The sequence below is a fragment of the Dermacentor silvarum genome, chromosome 6 (assembly GCF_013339745.2).
Source record: "Dermacentor silvarum isolate Dsil-2018 chromosome 6, BIME_Dsil_1.4, whole genome shotgun sequence".
Classification (NCBI taxonomy): domain Eukaryota; kingdom Metazoa; phylum Arthropoda; class Arachnida; order Ixodida; family Ixodidae; genus Dermacentor; species Dermacentor silvarum.
Genome location: NC_051159.1, coordinates 159,625,598 through 159,652,670, shown reverse-complemented (window position 1 = coordinate 159,652,670; position 27,073 = coordinate 159,625,598). Strand labels below are relative to the sequence as shown.

At 45.7% G+C, this 27,073-nt stretch overlaps 1 protein-coding gene and 1 non-coding gene across 2 annotated transcripts; both read right to left on the bottom strand.

Moving 5' to 3' along the window:
• Nucleotides 1-5,816: 5,816 nt before the first annotated feature.
• Nucleotides 5,817-5,999, bottom strand: LOC119457197 (U2 spliceosomal RNA). The gene has a single exon (XR_005193190.1). It is a non-coding gene; the product is annotated as a U2 spliceosomal RNA (small nuclear RNA).
• A 4,780-nt stretch (nucleotides 6,000-10,779) lies between these two features.
• On the bottom strand, nucleotides 10,780-24,832 carry LOC119456990 (facilitated trehalose transporter Tret1). The gene is made up of 5 exons (XM_037718809.2): nucleotides 24,478-24,832; nucleotides 21,928-22,151; nucleotides 19,792-20,060; nucleotides 15,162-15,434; nucleotides 10,780-11,128 (listed from the first exon to the last, which is right to left on the bottom strand). The coding sequence occupies exons 1-5, from the start codon at nucleotides 24,827-24,829 to the stop codon at nucleotides 10,780-10,782; spliced, it is 1,467 nt and encodes a 488-aa protein (XP_037574737.2). The 5' UTR covers nucleotides 24,830-24,832.
• Nucleotides 24,833-27,073: the final 2,241 nt, after the last annotated feature.

Genomic DNA, 27,073 nt, shown 5'->3' with positions numbered 1-27,073 from the left:
GACATACCAGCGTATATTCTCAAGAAGCTTGCCGAATTTGGCTGCGTTTCTGCAGTGTGCCTGGCCCCCTAGCCCACCTCCCTGCGAAAAAGATATAACATATAATTATGGGGTTTTGCATGCCCAAACCACGGTCTGATCACGAGGCACACCGTAGTGGGGGACTCCGGAAATTCGGACCACCTGGGGTTCTTTAACGTGCACTTAAATCTAAGTACACGGGTGTTTTCGCATTTCGCCCCCATCGAAATGCGGCCGCCGTGGCCGGGATTTGATCCCGCGACCTCGTGCTCAGCAGCCCAACACCATAGCCACTGAGCAACCACGCGGGTCTCTGCAAAAATAATATCAAAGTGCAAGGTGATAGGGGCTTACCGTCCTTCCCGCATGATTTTCAAGGTGCAGTACAAACTCTGCACTATTCTACGCGAAAACGGGAAAATGCAGCTTATGCAACAGTGCGTCGAATACTGTATTTAAACTAGCCTCACGATTTATCTTCGCGGATCTATGGCCACGTTGCCGGACATATCTGAGACTGAAGGCGTCATTTCATAACATTGTTCATGCAAGTTTTTTTATGTTACGGTTCATATCATTTACGTGGCGTAGAATTCCGAGTGCATATTTTTGCAAGTCTGGCTAATACACTAGTAAAAAAACTTGCTCAAATCCTCGCGGATCTTGTGCTACAGCCGCACAGAAACTTTCCCGTAATCCCTTTTGCGAAATTGAGCGCACAAACGAAAATTCAGCACTAGCATTTACGCCTTATTTAGTAAAGTTTGCAAGAAATCAATTGCCCGACCGTCATCTTTAGTTCAAATGTTGCGAGGCAATCCACCGCTCAGTCTTCAGTTCAGTTCAGTTTTATTTCCTTAAAGACCCCTTTGCTAGGGGTATTACATAAGGGGTGGGTACTGTTGATGCAACAGAAACACAGGTATTCAGAAAACTACAAGAAAGCTCCATTTCGCAAGTGCATAAAAACAAAAAGAAGGGGGAAGAATGACGCGGTGAAAAAAGCTGATTATTTTTCAGCCAACAAAGACACATTTTCGAAGAACGATTTCGGGCAAGTGATTTCAGCCACGTGGTGGGGAAGGGCGTTCCAGTCTGATGCTGTGCGGGAAAAAAAAGACGAAGAAAAGGTAGTTGCATGGGAGCGTGGCCGTAAGACTTGTAATGGGTGCCCAGTTCGTAGCGATATGCGTGCGGGTGGTGTGATATATGGCTCGTGAATTAGGGAACTGTAAAAAAACTTATGAAAGAGGCAAAGGCTGGCTGTAGCGCGACGACGTGCAAGGGGCTGGAGATCAGATTTTGCTCTTAAGGATGATACGCTTACGTCATATCAGTATGATGAATGGGTGTATCTGACGACGCGGTTTTGAAAGGAATCGAGCGCGTTAACAAGATAGACTTGATATGGATTCCAGATGGGTGATGCGTATTCAACTTTCGGTCTGATAAGGGATTTGAAAGCTAGGAGTTTTACGTTCTGCGGGGCGTCACGCAAGTGTCGTCTCATGAAGCCAAAAGTTCTGTTAGCTGATGAAAGTATGTTGGAAATATGCGTACCCCAACTGAGATCATAAGAAAGTGTTACGCCCAAGTACTTAAATGATTCTACTGATTCTATGGGAACGTTTGCTATTGTATAAGAGGACAGGAAAGGGTTACGGCGGCGGGTAAAAGATATATGCTTACATTTGTTGGGATTAAGAGTCATTAACCATTCTACACTCCAAGACTGCACGTTGTTAAGACTTTGTTGTAAGGTGTTTTCGTCAGTAGCATTAGAAACTGGATGGTAAATCACGCAGTCATCAGCAAAAACTCGTATCTCGCAAGAGACATGTAGGGGTAAGTCATTAATATAAATTAAAAAGAGAAGAGGACCGAGAACTGATCCCAGCGGGACACCAGAAGTTACAGGGAGAAGAGTGGATGATTTGTCATTTATAGAAACGAATTGGTAGCGATCAGTAAGGAATGCTTCGAGCCATTTGAGTACGTCACTGTGCAAGTTCAAAGAAGAAAGTTTTAGTAGTAAGTGGCGGTGAGGAACTTTGTCAAAGGCCTTTTCATAGTCCAGAAAAATAGCGTCAGTTTGTTGGTTAGAGTCCAGGTTTATATGCAAGTCGTGTAGAAACAAAGCTAGTTGCGTTTCGGTAGAGAAGCTCTTACGGAACCCATGCTGTGCCGAATGAAAAAATTGATTGGCGTCCAAGTGATTCATGATCAGGGAGTAGATGACATGTTCCATGATTTTGCACGGAAGGCTAGTGAGAGAGATTGGTCGATAATTTAGCGGTGTGTTCTTATTACCAGACTTGTAGATGGGAACGACCTTCCCCACCTTCCAGTCGTGAGGCATGGAGGCTGTAGAAAGTGACTGAGAGAATATAAGACACAAAAATGATGAAGAAATATATTTTGTATTTTTTGGCAGTTTAGAGTTTATATCATCTATACCTGCTGAGGATGAAAGAAGGTTTTCAATAGCGCAAAACACCATCAGGATAAAACACCACGCTCGGCATGCTAGAAGCTATGTTGTAGGGGACATTAGACAATGGAACGTTATTATCATTAGAAAATACTGACGAAAATGCGTTGTTAAATATTAGTGCGCACTAAGTTTCAGGCATGATTTCCCCTGCATCATTAACAAGAGTTATAGTGCGTGTGTTCCCAGGGTTGATAACTTTCCAAAATTTCTTGGGGTTGTCTGTTAACATTTTAGGTAAGTCATTGTTGAAAAAGGACCATTTGGCATTGCGGACAGCACGTAAGTATTCTCTCTCAGCGGCGTAGTATTTTTCCCAAGAAGTTGGGCTTAAATTCTGCTTGGCATTACGAAAAAGTCTTTTTTTCTTATTTTCCAACCTCTTTACGTTGTTATTAAACCAAGGGTTCTGATGATTCTCACGGAATGTTATTTTCGGAATATACTTGTTTGCTAGTTCATTCATTTTATTTTTAAACAGTTCCCAGTTGTCTTCAACAGATCGTTCATTGAATGAGGTTTCAAAGACTGGTAAAAAAGTGCACAATGCGGTTGATGCTACAACTACTACAGTGAAGCTGTTTATGCTACCAGAATTTGTGACAAGCATGCACAGAAAATCTTTCACAAAATTTGTGTGAACCGCAAGTGAATGGGTTCATTACCAGCACGAACGTGCTGCGTTGCTCCAGCGTTTGAGCGCGGCCTTGCTTGAAGACGGAGACTTGCTGAAATACACAAGACTGCTCTATTTTAAACACAAGCTAAATTAGGGACAGCTTGGTTGATTGTTGGAGTGGCAAGCTCTTATCAACGTTTCGCTGTCTGAAAAAAAAACACCCACTGAGGTTGCTGTGAGATAACCAATATTAACACGAGAGCGTTAAGGGCCCCGTGTTCCAGAAGATCCGCTGTTGGTGCTGGCGTCGGTGGAGTTTTCCGGGAGCGTAAATTTCTGTACATATTAAGGTATATGTATATGCCATGCCTTGCTATGTGACATGCGGTATATGAGGGTTATATTGCCACGCCATTCTATCACTAAAGCTGCTCATACCTTACATTCTTCACAAAGTTCTTCCTCGGAATTTTGAGAATGACAGCCCACAAACAAATGTTTTATGCTTTATTAGCGCAAGAACATCGGTTCGTCTGCCAGTTATCACTTCCTTAGTACATTCTTTCCTCAGTCTCATTCATTGTATTCATGTTTGGAACTAGGCTAATTCACACCACTATTAAAAGAAAAATGTTGAGCTAGTTGGTTCGTAATCCAGGATTGAGGTGTTTTTTGAAGATAGCGCTAAATAGACGTAAGAAAAGAGCGGGAAGCACACAGGACAGAATGTGAGCGTCTTATATGTTTCTCGTTGTCTGGCGTTTCTTCAGATGTAGTTAAAAATGCCTCCATGTAATTAGAGGCCTTTGTCAGTAAACGTTTTTGTGGTTGTGCATAATCAGTATAATCCTCTCCAATATACCACTCTCTGTATAAGCGTTTGGACAGCCACAAGGCATATGTTACCAGCTACAGAGCAGAGGGCCAAGTTCGCACCGTCCACAGCCGCAGGCCACCGTGTAGTTACAAATTTGGTCCGGTGGATGGCTTGCAGCCACGCTACTTGGACTCGCGGCTGGGCATAAAAAAGGTTATCCTTGATTATAGGCGAGCAGCCATCCAATAAACAAAACATTGGTTCAATCAATTCATTACACTGTCATTTCTGTCAGTTTTGAGAACGGCCAATTTTGAGACACACTATCGGCGCTGAAAACTGATCACGAACATGAAGAAAGCATGGTCACATAAATGAAGGAACGCCAGCGTTCTGTTTGTTTATGTTGCACATGTACCAGACTTAAATGTTGCCAGAGTGTCTAATTAATAACCAGGCGTTCAACAGGCAATTGGATTCGCATCACGGTGGCTCAAATGCAGCATATCTCATGTATCTGAGCTGCGCGTATGTTGCTGAATATGTCTTTTGATGTTGCCACGGCAACTTCAGCAGCCTTATCGCCTGCTGCACTGGTTTTTCATCGTTAGCTCGAGCAAAAATTAATCTTAGAAGATTGGCAAGCATTCACGCGTTCACAATTTCTAAAAAAAATTTTAAAAAACATTCTGCTCAAGGAGAACAGCGCTGTGCGTACGTACCTGAACTCCGCCCGTCGTCTTCTTCGCACGTCCCGCATGGATGATGATGATGATCACCTTAACGTCTTTGGCACATACTCACTTACGGGGATTCGCCAACAGTAGGGCATATTTTACATGTTTGCTAAGTGAATAAGTCTCATAGAAAACTCAGGTGGTCGCGTACTTTTTTTCTGTACACTTAATTTCTAATGTAAATTACCAAACGTTATAGTTAGGTAAGTAGGTAATCAACGCAGATTAGCAACACCGGCTCTACACTGTCCTTTTGAAAGCCTCGCAGCGATTATGAAACTTCTAACAGCCATCTGTACTCCCGTTTGTTTCCTGGACACTGCAATTTAGCCACAGGGATGTGTTCGATGGTGCATGCGAGTTGCTCAGCGGCAAAAGAATGGCATGTCATTTTTTTCCGCCATCATCTTTCTTCCGAATTGCGTAGGGTCTGCATTATTAAAAGCAGCTTTCTATATTGTCGATCTGTTTAACTCATCATTCATGTGGTCCGATTGCTAAATGTTACACAATCTTTCATTGACAGGTAAAGCAGAAAGCTGGGCTACTTGGCATTAGCAGTTGACATATCTGCATTGCTGCAAAAAGAAACGAAACATTGAGCTGACATGGCAGTCCTTTCTGCTTCATGGTACATGTTTCCGGTTTTTTTTTTTTTAGCAATGCAAGTATGTTAAACTTGTGCCAAGCACTTTGTTTTTTTTCTTACCGTTTTGTTTCGTGTCTGTATTTATTCTTTATTATTACTTCCAAGAACCTGAGCCTCCACACATGTTTAAAGCTAATCATCACCGGTAGCGGCAACCTATTTTATGACTACAGTGGCACGAAAGCTGGTCGGTTGGTGAGGTAATTGGGTTTCGCATCCAAAAGCTAAACACAGACTATGAGCGAGGTGCGTAATGAACTGCTTCGAATTCATTCTTGTCACCTGGGGCAGTAAGACATTGCAGAATTTCTTGAGCATTCAGCCAAACTTGCGCAGTCGCTAGGTAATACCGTCGTGAACATCTGAGCCAAATGTTGTTTCTTTAGATGCGGCTTAGTTTCACTGATTTCAGTTAAAAAGTTGCATGCGCGCTTCGTCATTTCTACAACGAAGCAGTATATGGCTAGCTTCCAGCAGATCGATGTCCGTAGACCAAAAATCCCAAAGATAGTGCAATACAAGGCCGACCCGCGGTGGAGGTGAAGCAGGCTTCAAGCACTCCGGCAACTTGCAAAAATGAGCTTCATATCTCGGGTCCAAGTACAACCCTTATCAGATATTACGCTGATATGAACAGATACTACTCTTTGACCTGCGTCGGCCATGTCTACGTTCGCACCACACACGTGTAGGCCATCCCGCGTATTCAATCTAGTGCCCACCAACCTGAGTGTCTTCTGTCTCCTAACGTCATGCTCTACGTAGGCTCCTTTCCTCAGTTCTGCTGTGTGAAATAGGTTGGCCACATGTACGGTCTGCAGAAGAACAACGTGCCTACCAATAACGACGGCGTGAACAGAAAAGCGAAAGGAAGCGGAGGCGGCGGAAGGAGATCACCGACGATGAGCGGGCCGCGGATGCCAAGCGTAAGCATGGTGCCCGCCAGGACCGCGGTAAGAAAATAAATGCCACCGTGCATGTGGCCCTGATCCCACAAACTTGGAACGTTTCACCGGAGCGACGGTCAATCACCACATACACCGCTTCGCTGGCCGTCCACTTTCACAGAGTTGAATAGCACTGAATTTTAACAGCGGAGCTGTTAAAATTCTTGCTTTGCTTAGTCATGGCAGCACTTTGTGAAGCTTGGCCATGACGTCACGCTGATTATAAAGTTCTTCGTTTCCCCGCGTAGCACTCGCAAAAACTCGCATAGCGAAGACGTCACTGCGCGTTGCCTAGCAACCACCCGCCACAGCTGCGCCTCGCTTCTCCAAGCTTCGGCAACGCTCCTCCGCCGCCGCGCCAGCGACGACGTCACTGCGCGTTGAATAGCGCAGCTTGCAACACCGACACCGCGTTCCAGCAGACCCGCTCAGTCAATGCGGTCGCCTAGCAATCACTTACCCAGCTTCACCCAGCCATGTCACTGCTTCGCGCCGCAATTCTTGCTTTGCTTAGTCATGACAGCACTTTGTGAAGCTTGGCCATGACGCCACGCTGATTATAAAGTTCATGTCGCCGTGACGGCGACACACAACTCTCCTAGACTTCGCACTGAGTAAATGTAACATGAGACGGCCGAAGAAGTACAAGATTTCCGAAGAATCCGCTCAGCTAGAAGTTCGTCGTGCCGCCAGCCGAGAACAAATGCGGCCGATTGCGTGCTAACATAGCAAAACTTAGCCGAGCCTAGCGAAACTGGAAGCTAGACCTACTATCACCCATTCAGAGTGGCAAGCTGTTAGGTCTAAGCGTGGCTCCCTTTTCGTTCCCGGGGTAATTGTAGTTAAGGGTTGAAACGGTATAGAGGGTCGTCCTTTCCAGCGCTTTCTAGTGGGTGGGTCTCTTCAGCGCTTTGCTCGGGGATGCCGTTCGTTCTCGGAGTCCGTGCCCGCCTAAACTGTTGCCATTGCGCTGCTCCTAGTTCCATCAAATAAACACCTTAACACACGTTTTTGACGCCGATTCGCCGATACTTGTCCGCTTCCTTGTTCCCTGCTTCACCTTTCTGCCAGTGCAAAATTCAGCGTAACGTAATCATGAAGATGCACCAACTAGCCCCATTCATTGCTTTAGTTCATTGTAACAGACTATAGGCTTACGCATTTTATTCCCACGAACGCGAATCAAAGCTTACCATTTTTTCCACAGAAGTCATTCTGCGCAAATCAGTTTATTCATCGTGGGAATGAGATTCAGCACGTTAATTAGCATGAAGAGTGACATATGCACCGGACGAATGCTTTCCCGAGAACTAAGCGGGCCTGGTTGCTTGCACATTTTCACGGCTTGCCATTCTTTTGATTGACTGATAGTGATTTAGCATGTGAGTCGGCGTCATTGCATAGTCTTAGCGTGGGGAGTAATCTACGCCTAACTGTCGCTTTGGAGCGAAGTGATTGGACCATGCAACGCGGACATTGTAGCAGCCTACAACCTTACCTTTTTACATGCGTAAGCATTACTATGCCTACCCAACGTGGAAATCCGTTCGTCCGTATGTCACGTAAGACGAATCGCTCTGTAGAAATGGATATATAAAAAAATCGAGAGGAACAATGTTGGCGGTGGTATCGATCCTACAGCCACACGATCCGAAGCCCACTGTTTTACCCACTGTGCTAAACTTCCACACTTCGAGCAGGTGAGCATATCTGAACCGTATGAACGCGTTGTACTGGCGGTACAAAATAATTGTCAGAGGAGGACACTGACTATCTCTTTGAAAATTTGAAAATTAATATCTCGGAAACTGGTTCAGTCCTGAGAATTCGTTCCAAATGAATACGCCTTGTGAACTCAGCGGCTATTATTCGTAGATTGAAAGATGTGCCGTAAAATAATTAAAAAGTTAATTAGCGTAATTATGTTAATTATTCAATTAGGCTTTTTATTTTCTCGTGGAAGTAATGAGCGCCTCTTCGAGTAGTTTAGATCAAGGATTATAATTGTGCTATCTGCCACAGGCAATTTTTAAAAATTTGGTGCAGCTAAAGTGAAACACCCTGTGTAGTGTACAAAGTAGATACAAAGCGCGACGCATATAAGAGTATATGTGGTTTTCAGACTAGGGAGCCCTTCCGAAACATCGAACAATGCACGGAAATTCCAACATTAGAAGTCGGATTATAATTTTTTTTTTTTTTTTAGGATTGGCATATACGCGTGGATAACAAAGCTCATCTTCGCTACATAACAGACCTGCTATTACATGCAATTTCAGTGACGCGAAGTTTTTGCCATAAATGTGTGGTTGCTTTAAAGAAACGCGGGGGCTTAGTGCGAGAAAGTGACTCGGACTGGCACTCAATGGGTAACATATCAGCTAACATAGTCAATGTTCCTTAGTACGGCACACAAGCACATTTTAACACGAAAGTGTTTTATGCCGGGGTCCACCAAGACTTCACTGACGTATTTCCGTCACGGAAATACGTCACACGAACATACACGAACATAATACAAAGAAAGAAACCAGAAGAAAAAGTTCCACAAACATGCAAAATTTGGAAATCGAACCCACGACGATAAATCGCCGAGCGTTTAACCCATTGCGCCACAAACGCATTTGCAGAGAGCTACACAGACGCGCCTTATATATCTAACACTCCTCCGTGTACCCGCGCTCTTGCTCGGGGCGGTGCCGCCGCCTACGAGCAGAAAAGAGAAGTACTGCATTATGACACTAACGCGCACCGACAGTGAACGCTTCGGTGGTCTCAGCACTACGACGCCTCGATGCCAGCATTCGAAGGGACGCTGGCATCAAGAAGCACTACCAACGCCACCTAGGTGGCGTTCACCGTACTCAGCACAGCGGAGCGTGGCCTCCGCAATTAGCTCTGAAAATGTTTCTGAAGTTGATCGCGGAGGCTGCAATTACGACGCGCTGTACGCGCTGATTTGACTCGGTGACGATTCAGTTACGTGCTTTGTCTTGCGCGTTGTATTAGTGTGTCAGTTACGTGCTTCGTCTTTCGCGTTGTGCTAGCGTGTGCAGCGTAGTGCAGCTTCCATATGCACGACGGTTGCTCATGGTCATCGACGTTGGTAGTCGTGATGGAGGAGACGTGCCACCAGGCGTCAGCGTGGGTGCATCAAAGCCTAAGGGCGCTTTAGCCACAAAACACCAATAGACATTATATATCAATGTGCAATAAACATTACACTACATCTGTTAAGACACGTTTCACTTTCGTGTTCTATACCGATTCCTATATAAGAGGGATCAACCACATTTTTTTTTTTTTTGAGAACCCAAACTTCGACAGCTGAAGGACAGAATGATTCTTGTATAAGCATTCAAAACTCCGCGTCACACATTTGACAAGTAAAAATGGTATGAACGCTTGGCGATAGCGAGGAGAATTTCAATGAACGGTATTTCTGACACTTCCGATGTGCAGCATGTGTTCATTGAAGAAAATTATACAGACTGCAGCTCTGGCTAACATGATGGGTGGGAGGTCGCAGTTTTGCCCGCGTTCGCACCGAACGCGCGCGGCGTTGGTGAATGTTGCCAGGGCCTCTGGGGGCGCCTCGGAGGTTTTCGACGAGATCAGAACATGAAACTCGTCGAGCAGCGTCGGAAGTCTTTACCATCTTCTCTCCTCGCAACGTTTTTATATAAATACGCATTTGGTGCCGCAGCTAAACGTCGCCTCCCCTTCCTCCATCCCGTCACCCCACGGCCTTTCGCGAGATGGAAGAAGTCGCATTTGCTCTCTATATATGGTGATAGTAAAGGAGGAAAAACACGCTTAATTCTGCAGCCCTTCAGGGAGCACGGCGCAGAACGCGCGTTTGCTCTCCGACGTGCGTTCGCTCCCCGTGAAAGCGCGCGTCCCTCGCGCCCTTTCACTCGCACATACAGCGTCCGGCGCGCGGCGACGATTTCATCGCCGTTGACGTCATACAGAACCTCACGGCGACGGCGACGCCGACGGCAGAAATCCTCTTTGAGTGTCCATATAGTCGCTATCGCAATAAAAATATTTTCGGACGGCAAAAGAATACACCTCAATAAGAAATATAATCAACAAGAACACAACCTTTGAAAGACACTGAAAAAGGAAAGCCTCTATAGACTACCAACCTTTTTTATATGCGCATACCAAGACTAAAGTAAACATGTTCTCAATTTGCAAAACTGGTACAAACAGCCAATTGTACTAACGTATGCATGATGGAGGTCAGAGACCCAAATTCTATTATATACAAAGTTTCTAAACAGAACGCTGCAATTTAAGCGTAAGCAGGGGATGTATAGGCGCAGGATTGATAGAAGCGGAAAGCTTTAAAATCAGCAGCGTGAATTGGGCTAATAACGGTCCATAAGGTAAGTCCCTCCCTCACCCCCGTCCCCCCCCCCCCCCCCAATCACACACGCCCACCTGCAGGTTACATACAAAAACAATCGTCGTCCGTTTTCGTCGTCCGCCATCACTCGTCTTTAGCGATGTCAACGAGGGAACGGCCTTCTGTCTCGGGAATTAGGGCAACCGTGACGCAGGCAGTGAGCACATATACGAGGCAAAACGCGAGGAAAGTCTGTCTGGTTTGCATGGCTGCCAGCAGGCTGCCGTCAAAATGCACCAGCAAGAACATGACGATCCAGCGCGTCGCCCAGATGACCGCGGAGCCTAAGTAGCGTATTCGGAGCGGCACCAGTTCGCCGGTCAGCAGAGGCGGCAAGTGGCACAGTCCGAATGAGTAGGTGAGCACCAGGGTAACGATGGACATCACGCCGCGCCAGTTTGTCGGTTCGCTCCTTTTCTCAACGGTCCACGTGCTGCGAGACACGAACACATCAGCGCTCAATAGGTGCCATTTACAGGTGCCATTATAGGTGCCAATAGGTGCTCAATAGGTGCCATTTACAGCCTACTGATAGCATGAAGGCATGTAGACTATATCTAATGCACGAATGTCAGGGTAATTGGTCCATTAGTCCATTTTTTTTATTTCAGTAATGTGGAAATGTTTCGGTTATATTTGCTTTATTACCAGCGAAGTATTCCCTTATGCCGCAGATGATAGTGAAAATCCGACTGAAAAAGTTTTTGAAACGTGAAGCTTGCAAAAAATGTGAATTTTCGGGCTGAGTTAGTGCCGATAGCGAAGTTCGTGCAGTGACTGCGTGTCACGCAGGTACGTTCTGGGCCCATCATTTAAACGGCCATTACATTTTAGAGCGCAGCACTTAGGCGCCCGTTACTGCGACGAGCGTCGGCGTCGGCGTTGCCACTCGTAACCGAGCAAACGAGCACACTGCAGCGAAAGATGAAAGCGAACGTGAATCACCGCGGGGGATGAAAGACGCGAGGGGAGAAAGTGGAGAGGGGGGTGCAGTGGAACCACGAGGTGGAAAGCGGGGGAGGGTATGATGAAAGCGTGAGAAAAAAAAACTTAGTGTGGCGACGATGGCTACGAGATGGCGCCAGAGGAGCACGCGTCCTCAGGTAGCTTTGGCGGCGGCAGGTTCTGCTGAGTCGCACCTACGCGTCATCCGCGCGCTGGCTCTCGGGATCTCCAGATCAACGAGGCAGTCGCGCCACACTTCTCTCCGTTTGAAACATGCCGCACGAGATTGATTGTCCACACAAGCCAATATATCGCGAAATGAAAACACGTATACAGCTGCGCTCGAATTTAGCATTAGAGAGTATCGTAATCGTCGGTGATTTTTTTAATTCGTATTTCTGTATCATTCTTCGCGTAGAGCGGCTGGTCACGTGATAACGCCGGCGAGGTACCGTTTGAGCCAATCACGAAAAGGAGGCAGTAGGAATGCAAAGTGAAGCGGAAACCTGGTCGTGGAGAAATTCAGGTGATGAAATAAATTCTAGACTAGTGAGTATACACTCGATGTTGGGGTTAAATAATGGGGAAAAAAAGATAAATAGGACACAGGCAAGCAAAGATGCTATTCGCAACAAGCGTTAGTTGTCCAAAGGTACAATTTATCGAAGGAAATGAAACTGCGTAATGCATGACCACATCTGAAAGCCAGACGTCTGTTTGACATCTTTGTGATACAAAAGCGTCAAATGGCACAGTGAGCGAAAAAGACGGCGTCTGTCGTCTATAGCAGCGAAACGGCAGGCAAATTCCCATTGGCTGCGACGCCACGTCATGAGGTCGCCTTGACGGAGCAGAGCGGGCGCTCAATTGGACATTAATGCCTTCGCATTCACAACTCGTGAGAAGCGCTGAGGTGTCCAAGGATTTTTGCAACTACGCAAGTTTACACTGCTCTTTCTTAATCGTTAATAATTCTATGGTCAAACATATATAATAAAATCAATTTTGCAGTGAATGAGCGAGTTAGCTGCCTCGTTTGTCTGCCTCTTCGCTACCATCGTCTGTTTGACAATTTCTAAAGCATGAATATAGTCGGCGTTTTTATAGCTTCTGCTATTCGAACTCATGTGGGCAGTTCCATACGCATGGCAACAAAAATATTAGGCGTTACCGTCGGGAAACATTGCAGTGGGTTATGGGGGACGCCATGGGGGAGGACTCCGGAACAGTGAAAGTTCGAAGTGAAAGGGGGAGAGATTGACCGCTCGACAAACCAAGCACGTGCTGCAACAGTCGCCATTGAATATGTAAAAAACCGCACAGGTTTGCGACAGATGCAGATGCAGTACCGTGTCGATAGACGGGATAAATTCAAATCAATAAGCTTTACGAATTAAGAAAGCTTCGTGCTTTTGTCAAAGAGGCACCAAAAGCAAGTGTGAAGTTAGAATGACGAAGGACGCCAGTTTTACGAACAGAATAGGTTTTTGACAGGACCAGACGTTTCTCTCTAGAGTAAAAATAGCGGTGTCTACAGTAAAAGTAGTCTAGTGTAAAAAAATGGTGGCGCCATTTTAATTTCTGAGGGCAACCCTTTGTGGTCTAGCAGGCTGTGTCCACGACGGAACGAGGCTTTTGATTGCGGTATATATAAAATAGATTAAGCCCTAAAGTACCAAAAGTCTTGCCCATATTTCCCAGTCAAAATTGACACGAAACTACGAAAAAAAAATTGAAAAATGGGAGAAATCTTATACTTTCAAAGGAACATTATTACTATCCTTCTTTAGGACTGAAGCAAGGTAATGAAGGATAATCTCAAACTCCTTCGCGTTCCTTTCTGTTTCTGTCATTTTTTATGCACCGAAAAAACTCTGGATGAATTCTGTAACGGTACTTCCGTTCGAATCTAGCACAATTACTTACTTCGCTTCGTGCACGTGTTGGATGCTGCTGAAAGCATGCTTGCTTTCCGATTTCTCCTGTCAAAGTTTTGTGGTCTGTAGATACATTCAAGCGACTAATTTTTTTAAAGAAAAATAAAGTCTGCCTGAACCAGCCTTGCTGGCCAGTAACTGAAACAACCAATTTTAATAGATAGATCAAGGAGGTATAGTTAAAAATAAAACCTAGATGATTACACGCGAATAGACTGCCGAGGCCATTCCTAGCGTTGTACATACAGCAGATTAGTAAAAACAAAAATAGAAGATTGCGAATATACAATATTTTGAACAAGAATCTAATAAGTGTTTGCTATTCTCATTCATCTTCTATTTGTGAACTCCCTATTCAAAGTGACGTAATATTTTTCCTCTTCAGAAATAGGGGATAAGATCTCTTCTTGGTTTCTACGTGAGGAAGCCTGATGCGAATCGCGGCTGTTCCGAATGATTTTGCTGCCGGGGAGCCATTGCTACTGCAAAGAGGCAACAAATGCTGAGCAAGCACAGGGAGTACCTAAATTCGGCTAAATAATGTAGTCGTTCAACAGGTATGCCTCCGCCATTAGACAGCGTGTTTTTTAAATTTAGGAAAAACCATATAATAGTTGGAAAAGCTCATCACTTTTTCGTGCCTTTAAAACGATGTGCAGTAATGAAGTTTTACACCTCACACCTTCAAGATCTGCCGACGTGCTGCTCCTGTGTTTCATTACTGTCACTGTTATGGTTGGCCAGATACAATCACATTACAGTTCATTCTCAATTAGAAGGTCCTCAGTAAAACGATAGTGCAGTTTTGAATTGTATCATGTTTATAAAGTAGTGTAAAAAATGTGCCTCTTTTTTGTTTTCTTTTTATTTTACCGAACGCTTTCCACTCAACCAGCGGATGTAATTTTCATAGAAGTAGAAAAACATTTCGAATTCGATTTCGTATTAGAAGGTTGTTCTCGAATATACGTGTTCAATTCGCTTCAGAAACTTTGCAGTATAGATTCCCCTAACAAAAATGATTTTTACCAGCTCTTGATATTCATCTTAGCTCAGAATTATTGTCCCATCGGGCTTTCTCACAAGTATTAAACGTATTTTACGTGGGTCCATACCAAGACCAAACGTATATAAAAAACATGAAAATGGCTGCATATATACTGAGACATTTCATTAGTCACTACGATAAAAATTGTGTTTTCCAAGGGCTGCGGAAAGCTACCTGTTCAGCCACGGATGCCTAAATCGCCTTGCTTTAGGCGGACATCTTTGACATTAGCTGACCGACTTCGCTAATATGTACAGCAAATAGATTGGCTAAAATTTGCTCTTATACGAGCAAGTCTAGCGTAACAGATTTCCGTGAATATGTGCCCTGAACTATACGGTATTGTAACACGCTAGTCATCAGCACAAGGCATTGTGTAGGTGACCTTCGTGTCTCGTTCTGACCAAGCAAAGTTCTGGTTCGCTCCGGTGGCCAGGCAAAAACCTGTGTATTCAGCGTGGCATGAGCACTGACCTATCAGAGAAGAGACTACCTATTTGAGAATCTATTAGCAGAAGCCGCAGTAAGGCACATACCTTAACACCAGGTACTCTAGCGGCGTTAACGTAAAATGTGCCACAGTGACGAGAACAGCCGAGGCGCCCAGGAGCCACCGACGACCGATCAGGTGTGTCTGCGCCGCAAATAGGCCAGCGAGAACGGTTTGACCGGCGAACAGGAGCAATGCCATCATGTTCCCGTAAGACATTCCAATTAGGTAGCCGCTGACTTGCAGGGCCCTGAGCTGGAACAGCTGGATGAGTGACAGGTTCTGCAGAAAGAACAGCAGCAGGCAGGCAGACACCATCCTGCGAAGAAGTGAAGAGCGAATTGTCGAAGACTTCCGTGATCCATCACGTTCGGGAAGGGTTCGAGAAAATGGGATACAAGCCTCTACGACGTTTCAGTCATGGGCTCGCGCCCCAGTGCGGAATGCGACTACGGGTTTAGCGCAACGACGGAACTAAGTTCATAGACAAATCTGGGGGAAAAAGGAAGAAATGCGCTCGTTTGGTCGATAACCAAAATACAGGGGGAGTAATTATTTGTCGGAGTGCCCCCTTGCTAGGTCTCAATAAATTTGGCACTAAGGTTACACAACGCGTGCGAATTTGTAAATTGTAGAAGACAGAACATCAGGCTGTCGCAATATATGTGAAATTAGGCTGCTAAGAAGCTTACATGAAATATATTTTTGCGGCTTGTAACAATTAAATTATCGTTCTTGTTAGTCTGAATGGACTGCCACGCCACCTATATGACAATGTCAAATTCGTTAGTTAAACGCAAAAGTCGCACTTAAAGCATAAATGACCGTTTCAGCATTGCATGCTTTTTCAATCAATCAATCAATCAATCAATCAATTTTATTTCGTCTCTTTCAAAAAAGTGACAGAGGAGCCGCGAATAAAAGCTACCATTCGGCAGCTTTACGAGCGTGCTGCCCCCATTCACGGGTTCACAGCAGCATATACATAATTATATATTACAAAAAGATACAACAAAAAATCACATCTAAATAAACACATATTTAGAAATCAGATCGTTAAAGTAACCAGATGGCAAGCATGATCACGATGCACAAAGTATCTATACTGCTGAGTTATGCTCGCGCATTAACAAATTTCAAGCGCTAGAAAACAAATCGAAATTAATAGATTCATAGAGATCCAGAAGACATGTTCTTTTTTTCTAAACAAGAAATCACTATCAAGTACTGCAAGTTCTCTCTAACTTCAAATTTAAATCGCACACTTCAATCTATAGTAGTACAACTGGTGTATTCTAATGATACCAGCGCTGATAAATAAATCAGCAGTTTCTAAACTAATACGGTTATTTTAAGCATACCGAATGAACCGTTCTTGCATTACATTTATTTCTTGCAGGTTAGAAGACGTCGTAGTACACCAGACTAGCACAAAGTAGGATAACTAAGAGTAAAATAAGGAATTATAGATAAGTAATTTCACCTGTGTGGGGAGAAGGCGTTTGAGGCGACCAACTATTCCTATTTTCACATTTATTGACTGCATGTCGTCCAGTACGAGTGTTTCCCATGTGCTAGTTTATGTCAAAATTGTATTCTCTATTGCAATGTTACCTGGAGCCTGAGTGTTCATAACACAATAAGCGCCCACTTGCTATACATGAGTCCAACGATCGACATCGTTTCTCAGTGGTGCAATCATGAGGGTGGTGGTGCAGGTGAGGAGAAAGGACGCTAGATTCTGCAGCCCATTTGGGAGCACGGCGCAGAGCAAGCTTCTGTCCATTCTGAAAGGTTTCCAGGATCACGCAATGACGTAGTCTGCGCCCAACCTCCTCTATGAAGACTGCGGCGACACGTGGAACACTCGGACACACACCATGACCGCTGGGATAAAAAAAGAGAGCCTAACTCCATGGCCTCAACGAAGAAGACGAAGGCTTGGCGACATAACACTGGTTTGGCGTGTACGCAGAGTGCTTACTAAAGTCAAACATCCAAGAAGCGCTGGACAAGAAGAGTGCAGTGCAAGCATTATTTCAGTGTTCTGTCTCACTAAACACTTAAGACCATGGCCCGAATATTATATTATATGCCACTAACTAGCCTGTTGAGTTACAGGAATCGAATATTCTGCTCTCTCGCTTTTCGACATAAGAGAGCCTGCGAGAAACATTAGGTGGTATCAACTGGCCGACAACTTGAATTCATTTCTCATACATAGCAAGCTTCTCCTCCTCAAAATATTTCACTTACATTTTTTCTCGTGTATCATAGAACAAGCTCCCGTTATTCCTTTTCATGCGAATAGTATTCTTGTCATTGTGAGACCAGTTTTCTTTCCGGCTGTCAGTAGAACTATCTAATCAAAAATTCTGTCCAATCCCGAAGATTGTGATCTCGAAAAACGAGGGCCGATCCTGAAAGTAGAGCAGTGCAAACATGTGAGCCGTTTCCATCAGAATGTATAACTGAGTATGTGCCCCTATTCAATGAACCGCTTGGGTTTATTGAACTTGGACAGGTGTCACGGGTTATGATCCTCAGGGGCCACAGGGTGTCTTCCATACGGCATTTTGAGCCGTTTCCATGGGTATGTACCACTGAGTATGAGCCCCTCTTCAATGAACCGCTTGGGTTCATTGAATTTGGGCAAGTGTCACGGGTTATGTTCCTCAGGGGACACAGGGTGTCTTCCATAGGGGATTGTGAGCCGTTTCCATAGGTATGTACCACTGAGTATGTGCCCCTCTTCAATGAACCGCTTGGGTTCATTGAACTTGGGCAAGTGTCACGGGTTATGTTCCTCGGGGGCCACAGGGTGTCTTCCATAGGGTACGCGCTGTTCTTCAATTAACCTTTTTGACGCCCACTTGGGTCACTTGTGCCACTGGGTATGCGTGGACCTAGCAACGGCACTGCTAGATGGCACAGAGTGTCCAGAGGGAAGTGTGAGAGGAGCTCGGCTGCATACACACCTCACAACAAGACTCGTTTCGGCTGTTCGCATACTTGGATAGTCAGCGCAGATGAGCTCTGCCTTTCTTCGCGAACCCTTCCCGACTTTCCTGAGCGTGGCTGCTGACTGGGTGCTGCTGCTGTCTTGACGAATAACTCGCACGCCAGGTCAGCTCTACCATCTTTACCAGACTTCTAGGTACCCAGGCTGCTGTCCCTGTTTTCTACGGCAATACTCAGTATTAAAACAAGTGATACCTGAATATCCTCATTTTAACGAATAGACGTAACCCAGAGCACAATTCCTTTATTAAAGTAAACTTTTCTAAACTTTCTATGCCTAAATAACTAGCCAATAGGCCACAACTCACATAAAATTTTATCGTTCCCAACCACAGCAATTTGGGCCTGTTGGTATGCCGTGGTAAAGGACGAAGGAAGAAACACGCTCTGTTTTTCGTTGTTTTCTTCCCTCGTCCTTGTGCTATTCAAGATGTCTTACCAAGTTTATCGTGTCAACGCTAACCTTGAGATGACCGCCGCGTGTTGTTGATGACGATTTCCACACTATGGCACATACCTACAACGGAGATAGGCCAAGAAACGGGCTGTGTATTAAAAAAAATGTCACAGTTTCGCCCTAAGGGCGAAGCAATGAATGCGATAGCAACACAGCAATGTCATACGAAGTAAGGTGAGCGGCTTTGGTAGCAATATGAATTGTAGTAAACATGAGCTGATTAAGTAAGCAGGTGTGCTGCGGCGTAAGTAGACCGACATGAAGAGAGACTCGATGACCACGAGAAGGCGCGTGTGAAACGGTGGTGTTGATGAGAAGCGCTGCCCGTGGGCAGCGCGTGCGAAGGGACACGCCTGTAGCGCTGCACTGCCGATCCGGGCAGCATTGCATGTGTAGCGTGCGTTGGAAAATGTGGGCCGACTATTACTAACTGTGGTGTGAGCGCGCACAAACAAACATGAATAGATCACACTGAATGACTGCAGACAACGACTGTCAAAACGCTGGCAGCAAGCGCATATACGCCGCAGCGGGCGAAGGTACGTGCGGTCTATCGCTTCAACGGAAACTGAGCGGCGAATGCACAGCGCATAAAGGTCAGAGCCGTGTGGAGATAAGATACGGTGCGAGCGAGCGACGAGCGCGGTTGTTGGCAGAGTAGAAATGCGCCCCCCCCCCCCCCCCCCGCTCCCTCCGGCGCTCGCTTCCCGCTTCCTTGCTTGCGCGTGCAAGATTGAGTGCGTTCGCTCTCCGTGACAGCGTGCGTCCCCGCACGCTTCCGCTCGGGCATACGGCGCGCGGCGAAGATTTTATCTATACGGAACCTCACGGCGACGGCGACGGACGACGACGGCGACGGCGACGCCGACGGCAGAAATCCGGTGGAAGTGTCCATATAATTGCTATCGCAATAAAAAAAGTAAGAAGATATGAAGTAAGAATATATGAGTTATCAAACTGCATGGGTGCGCGAAAGCACATGCGTGCGTGCCAGTTTTCTTTACGCCCAAGATGCAGGAGTGAAACGGGCAAATTTATAGCATTTCATTAAACGCTTATCGAAAGCTTCGCTTCACCGATTCCAATGCATGCGTTAGATCTGCATATTTCCTTTATCCAGTCAGTTGTCAATTATGAGTGATTAGGCGCTCGGTAGTTCAGAGTAGGCCCTACCCAAGCCGATATGACTGATACCCACCGGCTCATGTTCAGCCAATGAACTGGACCGGGCACCTGTCCATCCTTCTTCTGCCTTAGCTCGGGGGGCAGGTCCATGCCGTAGAGCCGAGAAGCCGCGACGTTGGCCTCCTGGCGACGTCCTCTGGCTATCAAAGAGCGCGGACTCTCGATCACGTATTGCTGAAAGGCTAACACAGCCAGCGGCCACAATGCGCAAAGGAAAGCCTGGAACTCCCACTTGACGCCGTCAAGAAAGCAGGCTGTCATTGCTCCTACGCTCATTGCTACCTGCACGAGCCAGAGTAAACAATGTTTCTTGATAAACTCGCATTATGTGGCTTACCGCTAGTCTGGTTATTCTACGACAAAATTATCGGCTATTTTGGCGCACAGATCTCGCAGATATTTGCCATCGCCAAAGAAATCGAATTTACTTGGCTGTAGCTGCTAGCGCTAGGACTTACAACCACCCCTATCTTCGTAAGACTCCCAATTTTCACATAAAAGTATCGATTCTCGAATATGTCCCATGATCAGTGTTCAAAGAGCAACTCTGTTCAACCATAATAAACAACGTGCGAGTTTAATACAACTGAATCCTCTTCAGCAGTGCTCACTCAGTATGTTTCTTCTCGATTCATCAGCAACGTACATGTGAAGTGAATTATCGGTTATATAAACTTGGCGAGAGGCAAAATGCGTGTGTGGAACGTGCAATGTGATGACAATGTGTAGTCCAGGAATAATTTCCCCTAAATTATTATATAGAGAACAATTTTATTCACAAAATATTGTGCATTGTGAAATTGACTGCAGTACATAGCCAAGCGAAGAATGGTCTTAGTCGCAGTAGTGAGGGCCAAGGACAATTTCAAAGCACACGCCTCCCTGTAACACGAATCACCCGGGATTCACCCCTCCCGCCATCCTCACATCGGCTACTCGAGAAATGGCAACCACAGCTTGGCTGCTGCTGTTTCGCCAAGTGGAAAACAATTTGGGTCACTGGAACAAAAGAGAAAAGCGAAGTCGGCAATAGAAAATTAGAGATGTCGGCTACATAAAAGAGTAATAAAAGAGGGATAAAAGAGTATTAAAAAAAAAGAAGAGGAGAAGTCTCGAACGATGCGTCAAGCGGGCAATAACACCTTCATTACGCTGCGTGGAGTTGTGTAGAACTTGAGCATTTACTGCCCGTATAAGTGTGAAACAGAACAGCGACGCTTGGTGGCCACGAGCAGCGAGGAGCATTGCCAAACACTACGTCTACAAGCGGGAAACGTGAGAATAACGCGTGGTGATAATAAGCATTAAGGTATGTGACGATCATGAAAGTCATAAGTGGGATGGATTGAGACGGTGAGAGTCTCTCATTACGTCACGTCATATCTCGATGTGCAATAGAATGAGGGACGCGTGCGTCACACCTAATTCATTTTAATGTGCATTCGCGTCGCGGTGATACGGACAGCTCTTTTACATCAGAGTATTTGTCTCAATGTGTTACATTTTTGCGTGATCGCGTTACGTCTATACATAAATATTACGCTGTATTTGCGTCATTAGCATTGCACTTGCACCCGCCGTGGTGGCCTAGTGGCGATGGTGTTGCGCTGCTAGGCGCAAGATCGCGGGATCACATACCGGCCACGGCGGCCGCATTTCGATGGGGGCGAAATGCAAAAATTCTCGTGTAATGTGCATCGGTAGCAGAACCCCAGGTGGTACAAATTAAAACGGAGTCCCTAACTACGGTGTGCCTCATAATTAGATCGTGGTTGTGGCACGTAAGACCCCAGTATTTTCAAATTACGCTTGCATAACCTTTCCGTAACTGTCAAAGAAAGCTTTGCTTATCACCTATTCAAACCTATGCGTGGTATCCGTCTATTTTTATGCCTTAGTTCTTAACGTTGACTAATTAGGAACAACTACTGGGGCACGGTGAACTACTTCCTGAATCTATCATGAAATTGTGTGACTTGCTGCGTGTAACTGCATATGCTTACTGCATATGTGTCGTACGTTCCGGGTTTATTTAGCGTTGTCACTCTTTTACTAAATGTGGCATCTTGGACACACACTACAGCGTATTAGCACCATTATCTTGAACTTGCATGTTGAGTTGGCACACGTGTATAATTGAGTTGCTAACCTCGCTCAATCCACCGAAGAACGCCCTTTTCTTGGGAGGAGCCACATCGGTCACATAAAGGCTGGAGCAGCAGGCCAAGGCGCCTAACCAGAGTCCGCTCACGACACGACTGACCATCAGCATGATGACGTTATTGGAAGCAATGAGGCAGATCCAGCCACAAAGCAGGCCGAAGGCAGACAGCAGTAGAGTCCTTCGGTGGCCCGCCAAGGGAACCAGGATTCCTGCGAAGCCGGCGAGGTGCACAGATTAGTGTAATAAAAATAATAAAAATCACCACCCAAGCGCTCTGTACAGATGGTTAACCAGCGAAGCTGAAACGTGCGTCCCCGGTGTTTATCATGGGGTTAATCCCGAGGGTACATTAAAGTCTTTCTCAATTATTGGTTACGTCTTTGTGTTTCTTAATGAGGTTACACACACGTTCGGCTGCGACGGAGAAAACGACATCACTGACGGCATGCCCGCAGTCCGCCGTTGTCGCATTGCCGTTTGCGATTCTGCAAAATTAAATTGCTTCGAAATGAAATCTGTCCGTCATGGTAAGAAAATGAATGGCTCATACCCCCGTATACGCGGCCTCGCCATTACGACGACAGAAGCGAAATGAACTTCTACGCTGGAATGATGAGGGGCAACGGCGCCAGCTGTGGAAGAAGACGACGACGACGAACGCGGGAGCAGTAGCACGAGCGTGTTCGCGCGGTTGCGCCGATGGGCGCCAACGAACCAGCTATGGAAGAAGACGACGCCGCTCGATCCATTGCTGATTATGATAGTTTCTGCGTACAGGCGACGGACGAACAATTCGGCTAGCCATACACAGCTTCGCTCTAAAAGAAACGCAACGAAGTTCTCTCGAAATACTTAATGCCGTTGCACACGTTACGGCTATGAGTTCACCGATCCAGTTAACTCACTACTCATCTGCGCGTTTTCGCTTATGTACGGTGGCAGACAGAAATCCGGAATGTATGAGGCTTGGTAACCTCCAAGAGACAAAGCCTCAGCACTATACAGGACGTCGCAGATAATTTTAATATAGGTTTCAAAATGTGCCGAAGCACTCTACGAGGACGCGACCAAATACATGCTAGCTATTGCAAGGAAAAAGTTAAATAAAATAATATTTGCGTATCGAATCAAAATTGAATAACCAACTTCGGAATTAATAAAATTCAGATCAAAACTTTCAATGAGATAGTTGTAGAGCGTCCTAGTAAAGATCTACCTCTTGAGTGTTGGACTTCCTATGTGCTAGGCAATCACGTCTTTCGGCGTCCGAATCAAAGCCCGCAAAATATGAAGGAAAAACACAAGGCATGCCTTCTTGTACGCCGTGATTAGAGTGGAGGCAAACATGCTACGCATGTACGAACGACGCATTTAGTCTGTCTGCTACCACTTAAAATGTGACAAGGTAGCGGCGTAGGCGTCGCTATTTACGCGAATGATGGGCTTGCGAGATGGCATTTCATGATAGCGATAAGGAGACCACTGCAGCACACGAGGCTGCATTAGCTGTTCGTTCATACGCAGTACGTTTGACAGCACTGCATTCGCGGTGTGCAATCGGGCACAGAACGTGCATTTTTTTTTTTTTCATATTTTGCGGATGCTCTTGAATATGTGGAAAAAATGATTATGCAACAAGTATGAAATTAGACGGCACTGAATCAGGTGCTTCTGTAGAACGCTGTATAATTTCCTCACTGGGAGCTAATATTTCCGAAGTTGATAAATTAATCTTCACTAAATATGTAATTAGGCCAAATAATAAAAAAGCTTGACTTCCTACTTAAAAAAGCCAATAACATACATTTTGTCGTGTCACCGTATAGTGCTTCGGCTTATCCTTAAACCTTGGCTAAAGTTGGTTAGGGCACCCCCTATATTAGGTTAGGAGGAGAAGAAGTGCAGTCGTAGTCCTCCATTGTGATATTAGCAGAAGCCTCTCATTCATCACAGAACGTTTCCAAAAGACGACATGTGGAGATAGATCACGTGACCACAGCAAATAATTGTGCTAAAAATGTTTGAAGCGGCATTCTTACTGTAAAATATTTAGTGGCCCAAATTAAGCCGTCCGTTTCTGTAGCCTCCTCTTGGTTTCATCCTTGTTCGCCTTTTGTTTCCATACTTTTGATCGAGGTAATCAAGTCGTAATGTTACTGGAAGGCCGGCGTGCAAATACGGGCAAAAGCATTTAAGGAATGAAAAGGAAAGGAACGCATTTGTTTCTTCGTGTGTCCGTGTTTGCGCACATGCATTTCGGTACCATAAAAACCTACCCAAAAATTTGAAAAAAACACTCATTTCTGGGGTTGTACGGAACAAATCTCCGATCTGATTATGAGGAACGCCGTAGTGCTGCACTCCACATTAATTTTGACCACCTGGATTTCTTTAACGTGCACCCAATGCAAGATCGTGCTTCATAGAATACCTACCGACTTGATCATCCTTCGTTGATTCTAAACTAAAACTGTCCTATTCTGTAGCTTTCTGACTGAATTGTATTCCTTTTCAGCAAACGCAGTTTTTTCTCACCCGACAGAAGTGCCCCTCCGGTTGCACCAAGCAAGAGGACGTCGGCGACCCACCCGTTCGCGGGCGCGGTTTTCTGCAGCTGGTACCAGGGCTCGAGCTCGATGGAAGGCATGGCTGCCGACGTGTAGGACAGTGTCGTGCCAGCGGCGCACGATCCCAGGCAGGCTATCAGCATGGCCCGCTCGTGCAGACCACAGGGCGGCGGCAGGTCGTTGTCTTCGAGAGGCGAGCCACCCTTGACCGGCGGCCGCCAGCGACGCAGTGCCGCCATGGCCGCGTTGCTTGGCGATGAAGGCGAGTATTGGCTCCCCTCGCTACTCATTGCCGAAAGCGGCGTCAGCGCACTGGCCATGCTGCAAATTTACGTTTTAGTCGCAATCTTCGAGCGGTACTTTAGTGGTACAGGAAGAGGCTACTTTAAAGCCTCACTCCCTCTATGTCTCAATCTATGGTACAGTCACGGCTCGCTCTAGGTTTGGGGCGTAACACCATAAACGTGCTTGTAGCGTTACCTAAATTTGATGTCGGCGAAAGGGAAGGCTCTTCTTGCGGGAGAAATAAACGCAGAAAGGAGCAAGGCGGTCAGACAGCCAACTGGTAAGCCAAGTTCCTCTAATGCGGTCCCCATATTGCTTTTCTCGCTCGTGTCATTCATTGCTCTAAATCATGCCGAATGCACCGCTCGGTTGATTTTAAGACGTGTTACGCACCGTTCGTCATTCTTTGTATTACGGTAGTGCAGCCCTTTCGGATCATGAACCATGCAGGAAGCGATGTCGATGAATCTGCCCGCATAGCCGACAGAAACGTGCTAGGCGATTATATACTACTGATTCAATCGCCCAAATCTCCCCATGTAACATGTAGATAGCAGCTACATTGTAAGTATAAGCTGCCACTTAGAAGGTTTGTACATGTGTCCCCGTATTGCGCTTTGTATTCCTAACGCAGATAAGTGCGCTGCGTCCTTGAAGTGAAATGTTTATTTAAAGCTCGATATTGTGATGAATGTAAACATGTCGGCACAGTACGGGCGACTGAACCAGCTACATCACATTGATGTCGAAGAACTGTCAAATGATGAGAATAATGAAAGCTTTCATAAGCAGGACATTGAAAAAAATTCTGCTAGCCACAGTGCTTAAAGGCATTGCGAAAACATCTTCCAAATCATCTCACTACGTGTCTACGCTTTGGCAGTGTTGAACACCTACAGCAATCAAACGTTTGTGACCGTGCACGGTGCGGCACCACAGGTAACCATACATCGCCAGACCATACCCTTTATATTACATATCAAGACTCGAGTTTACAGGAATATGGACCGTGAATGGCATCAAGAGTGACTGAAAAAACGATGTCCCTGGAGCCAACGCACCGACAATACGGCATGTCTTCGTTAGAGCAGCATCGGCTTTCTTTGCCATCGTTCATCTAGCTCAACTCCCTCTTTTCTCAACACTGCGACTTCCTTCACCCTACTCACGTACCCACTAACTTTCCTCCTTCAATGTGTTGGGGAGTTAACTACATAAATGCTGTCAAGAAATACGTGTTGCAAATACCCTTGTCCAAACGTTGGATCTCACGACATCCCTTGTTCGACCACTGTTCGTAATCCGTGGACAACACATGGCAAGGTCAACGCCTAAAGTAACCTGAGGGAGCAGCCTTTTACAGTCAACATTCACTTTGTGGGTCGTCATTTAAGTTGAGTGGACAGAACGACGCAGTGCCACGTGACCTAATTAAGTCCCACCTTCTTTTTTGTTATTGGCGCATACGCAAATGTGGCAATTAGCAACCCCCCCCCCCCCCCCCTTCTTCTATCGTCCTGGTTTCCAATTCCGGCGCTGGCGGTTTGCCTCAAATTTGCAAGAACTTACGCCGCATACTCTCTAGAGGCACATTAACGCCATTGTGTGGAGACTCTAGCACAAGACCTGCCGTAATTAGTAGCACTAGCCTCGCAGTCATTCAGGTTTGTACTCTGTACCATCAGTAATTTACAACAATTAGACTTCTATGCCTTACGTTTCAGAGGAAGGGTTTTCTTCGCAGAATTGAGCAGGGAAACAATTCCAGAGAAAAGGTAAACATCACTCACGTAGCGATTTTCGTACTAGACGCCAGGATGATGCTTCACCCGAACTCAGCCACGCAATCTTCTTCTTCTTCTATTTCGTCTACGTGGTGCGCAACCCCTACAAGCTTTTACTTCATAAGTAATAGCTGGCTGGACGACAACAATGACAATAAAACTATGACATCAGTTGCAACAAGAGCCTAACGGCTCGAGAGATTTTTCTCCGGCGATGGACCCCTGGCAGCCTAGCCCCGGGCACCAACAGCCATATCCGTTGGACATATAAAGTTTATTCCTATCTTATCCTATCCTAACGGCTCCGTATCGTACATCGGTGATCAAATCCTTTGTAGGGGCACAAATAGTTATGTTTTCTTATGAAATGCACGGAAAAAATGCATGATGATAACTCTGTCAAATGCCACCATAATGGAAGAAAGCAAACTTAAGTCTTTAAAGGTGCTTTAAAATTTAACAGACATTGTGTTGCTACACTTGCACTGTAACAGC

Bases quoted from the DNA above. Each gene is read 5' to 3' on its own strand.
- LOC119456990 (XM_037718809.2), bottom strand. From the start codon at position 24,829: ATGGCCAGTGCGCTGACGCCGCTTTCGGCAATGAGTAGCGAGGGGAGC. The intron at 20,061-21,927 runs GTTAGCAACTCA...TGGCTCGTGCAG, and splicing joins TCTTCGGTGGATTGAGCGAG to GTAGCAATGAGCGTAGGAGC. The intron at 15,435-19,791 runs GTGGGTATCAGT...ACTTCTTCGCAG, and splicing joins CATTGGCTGAACATGAGCCG to GATGGTGTCTGCCTGCCTGC.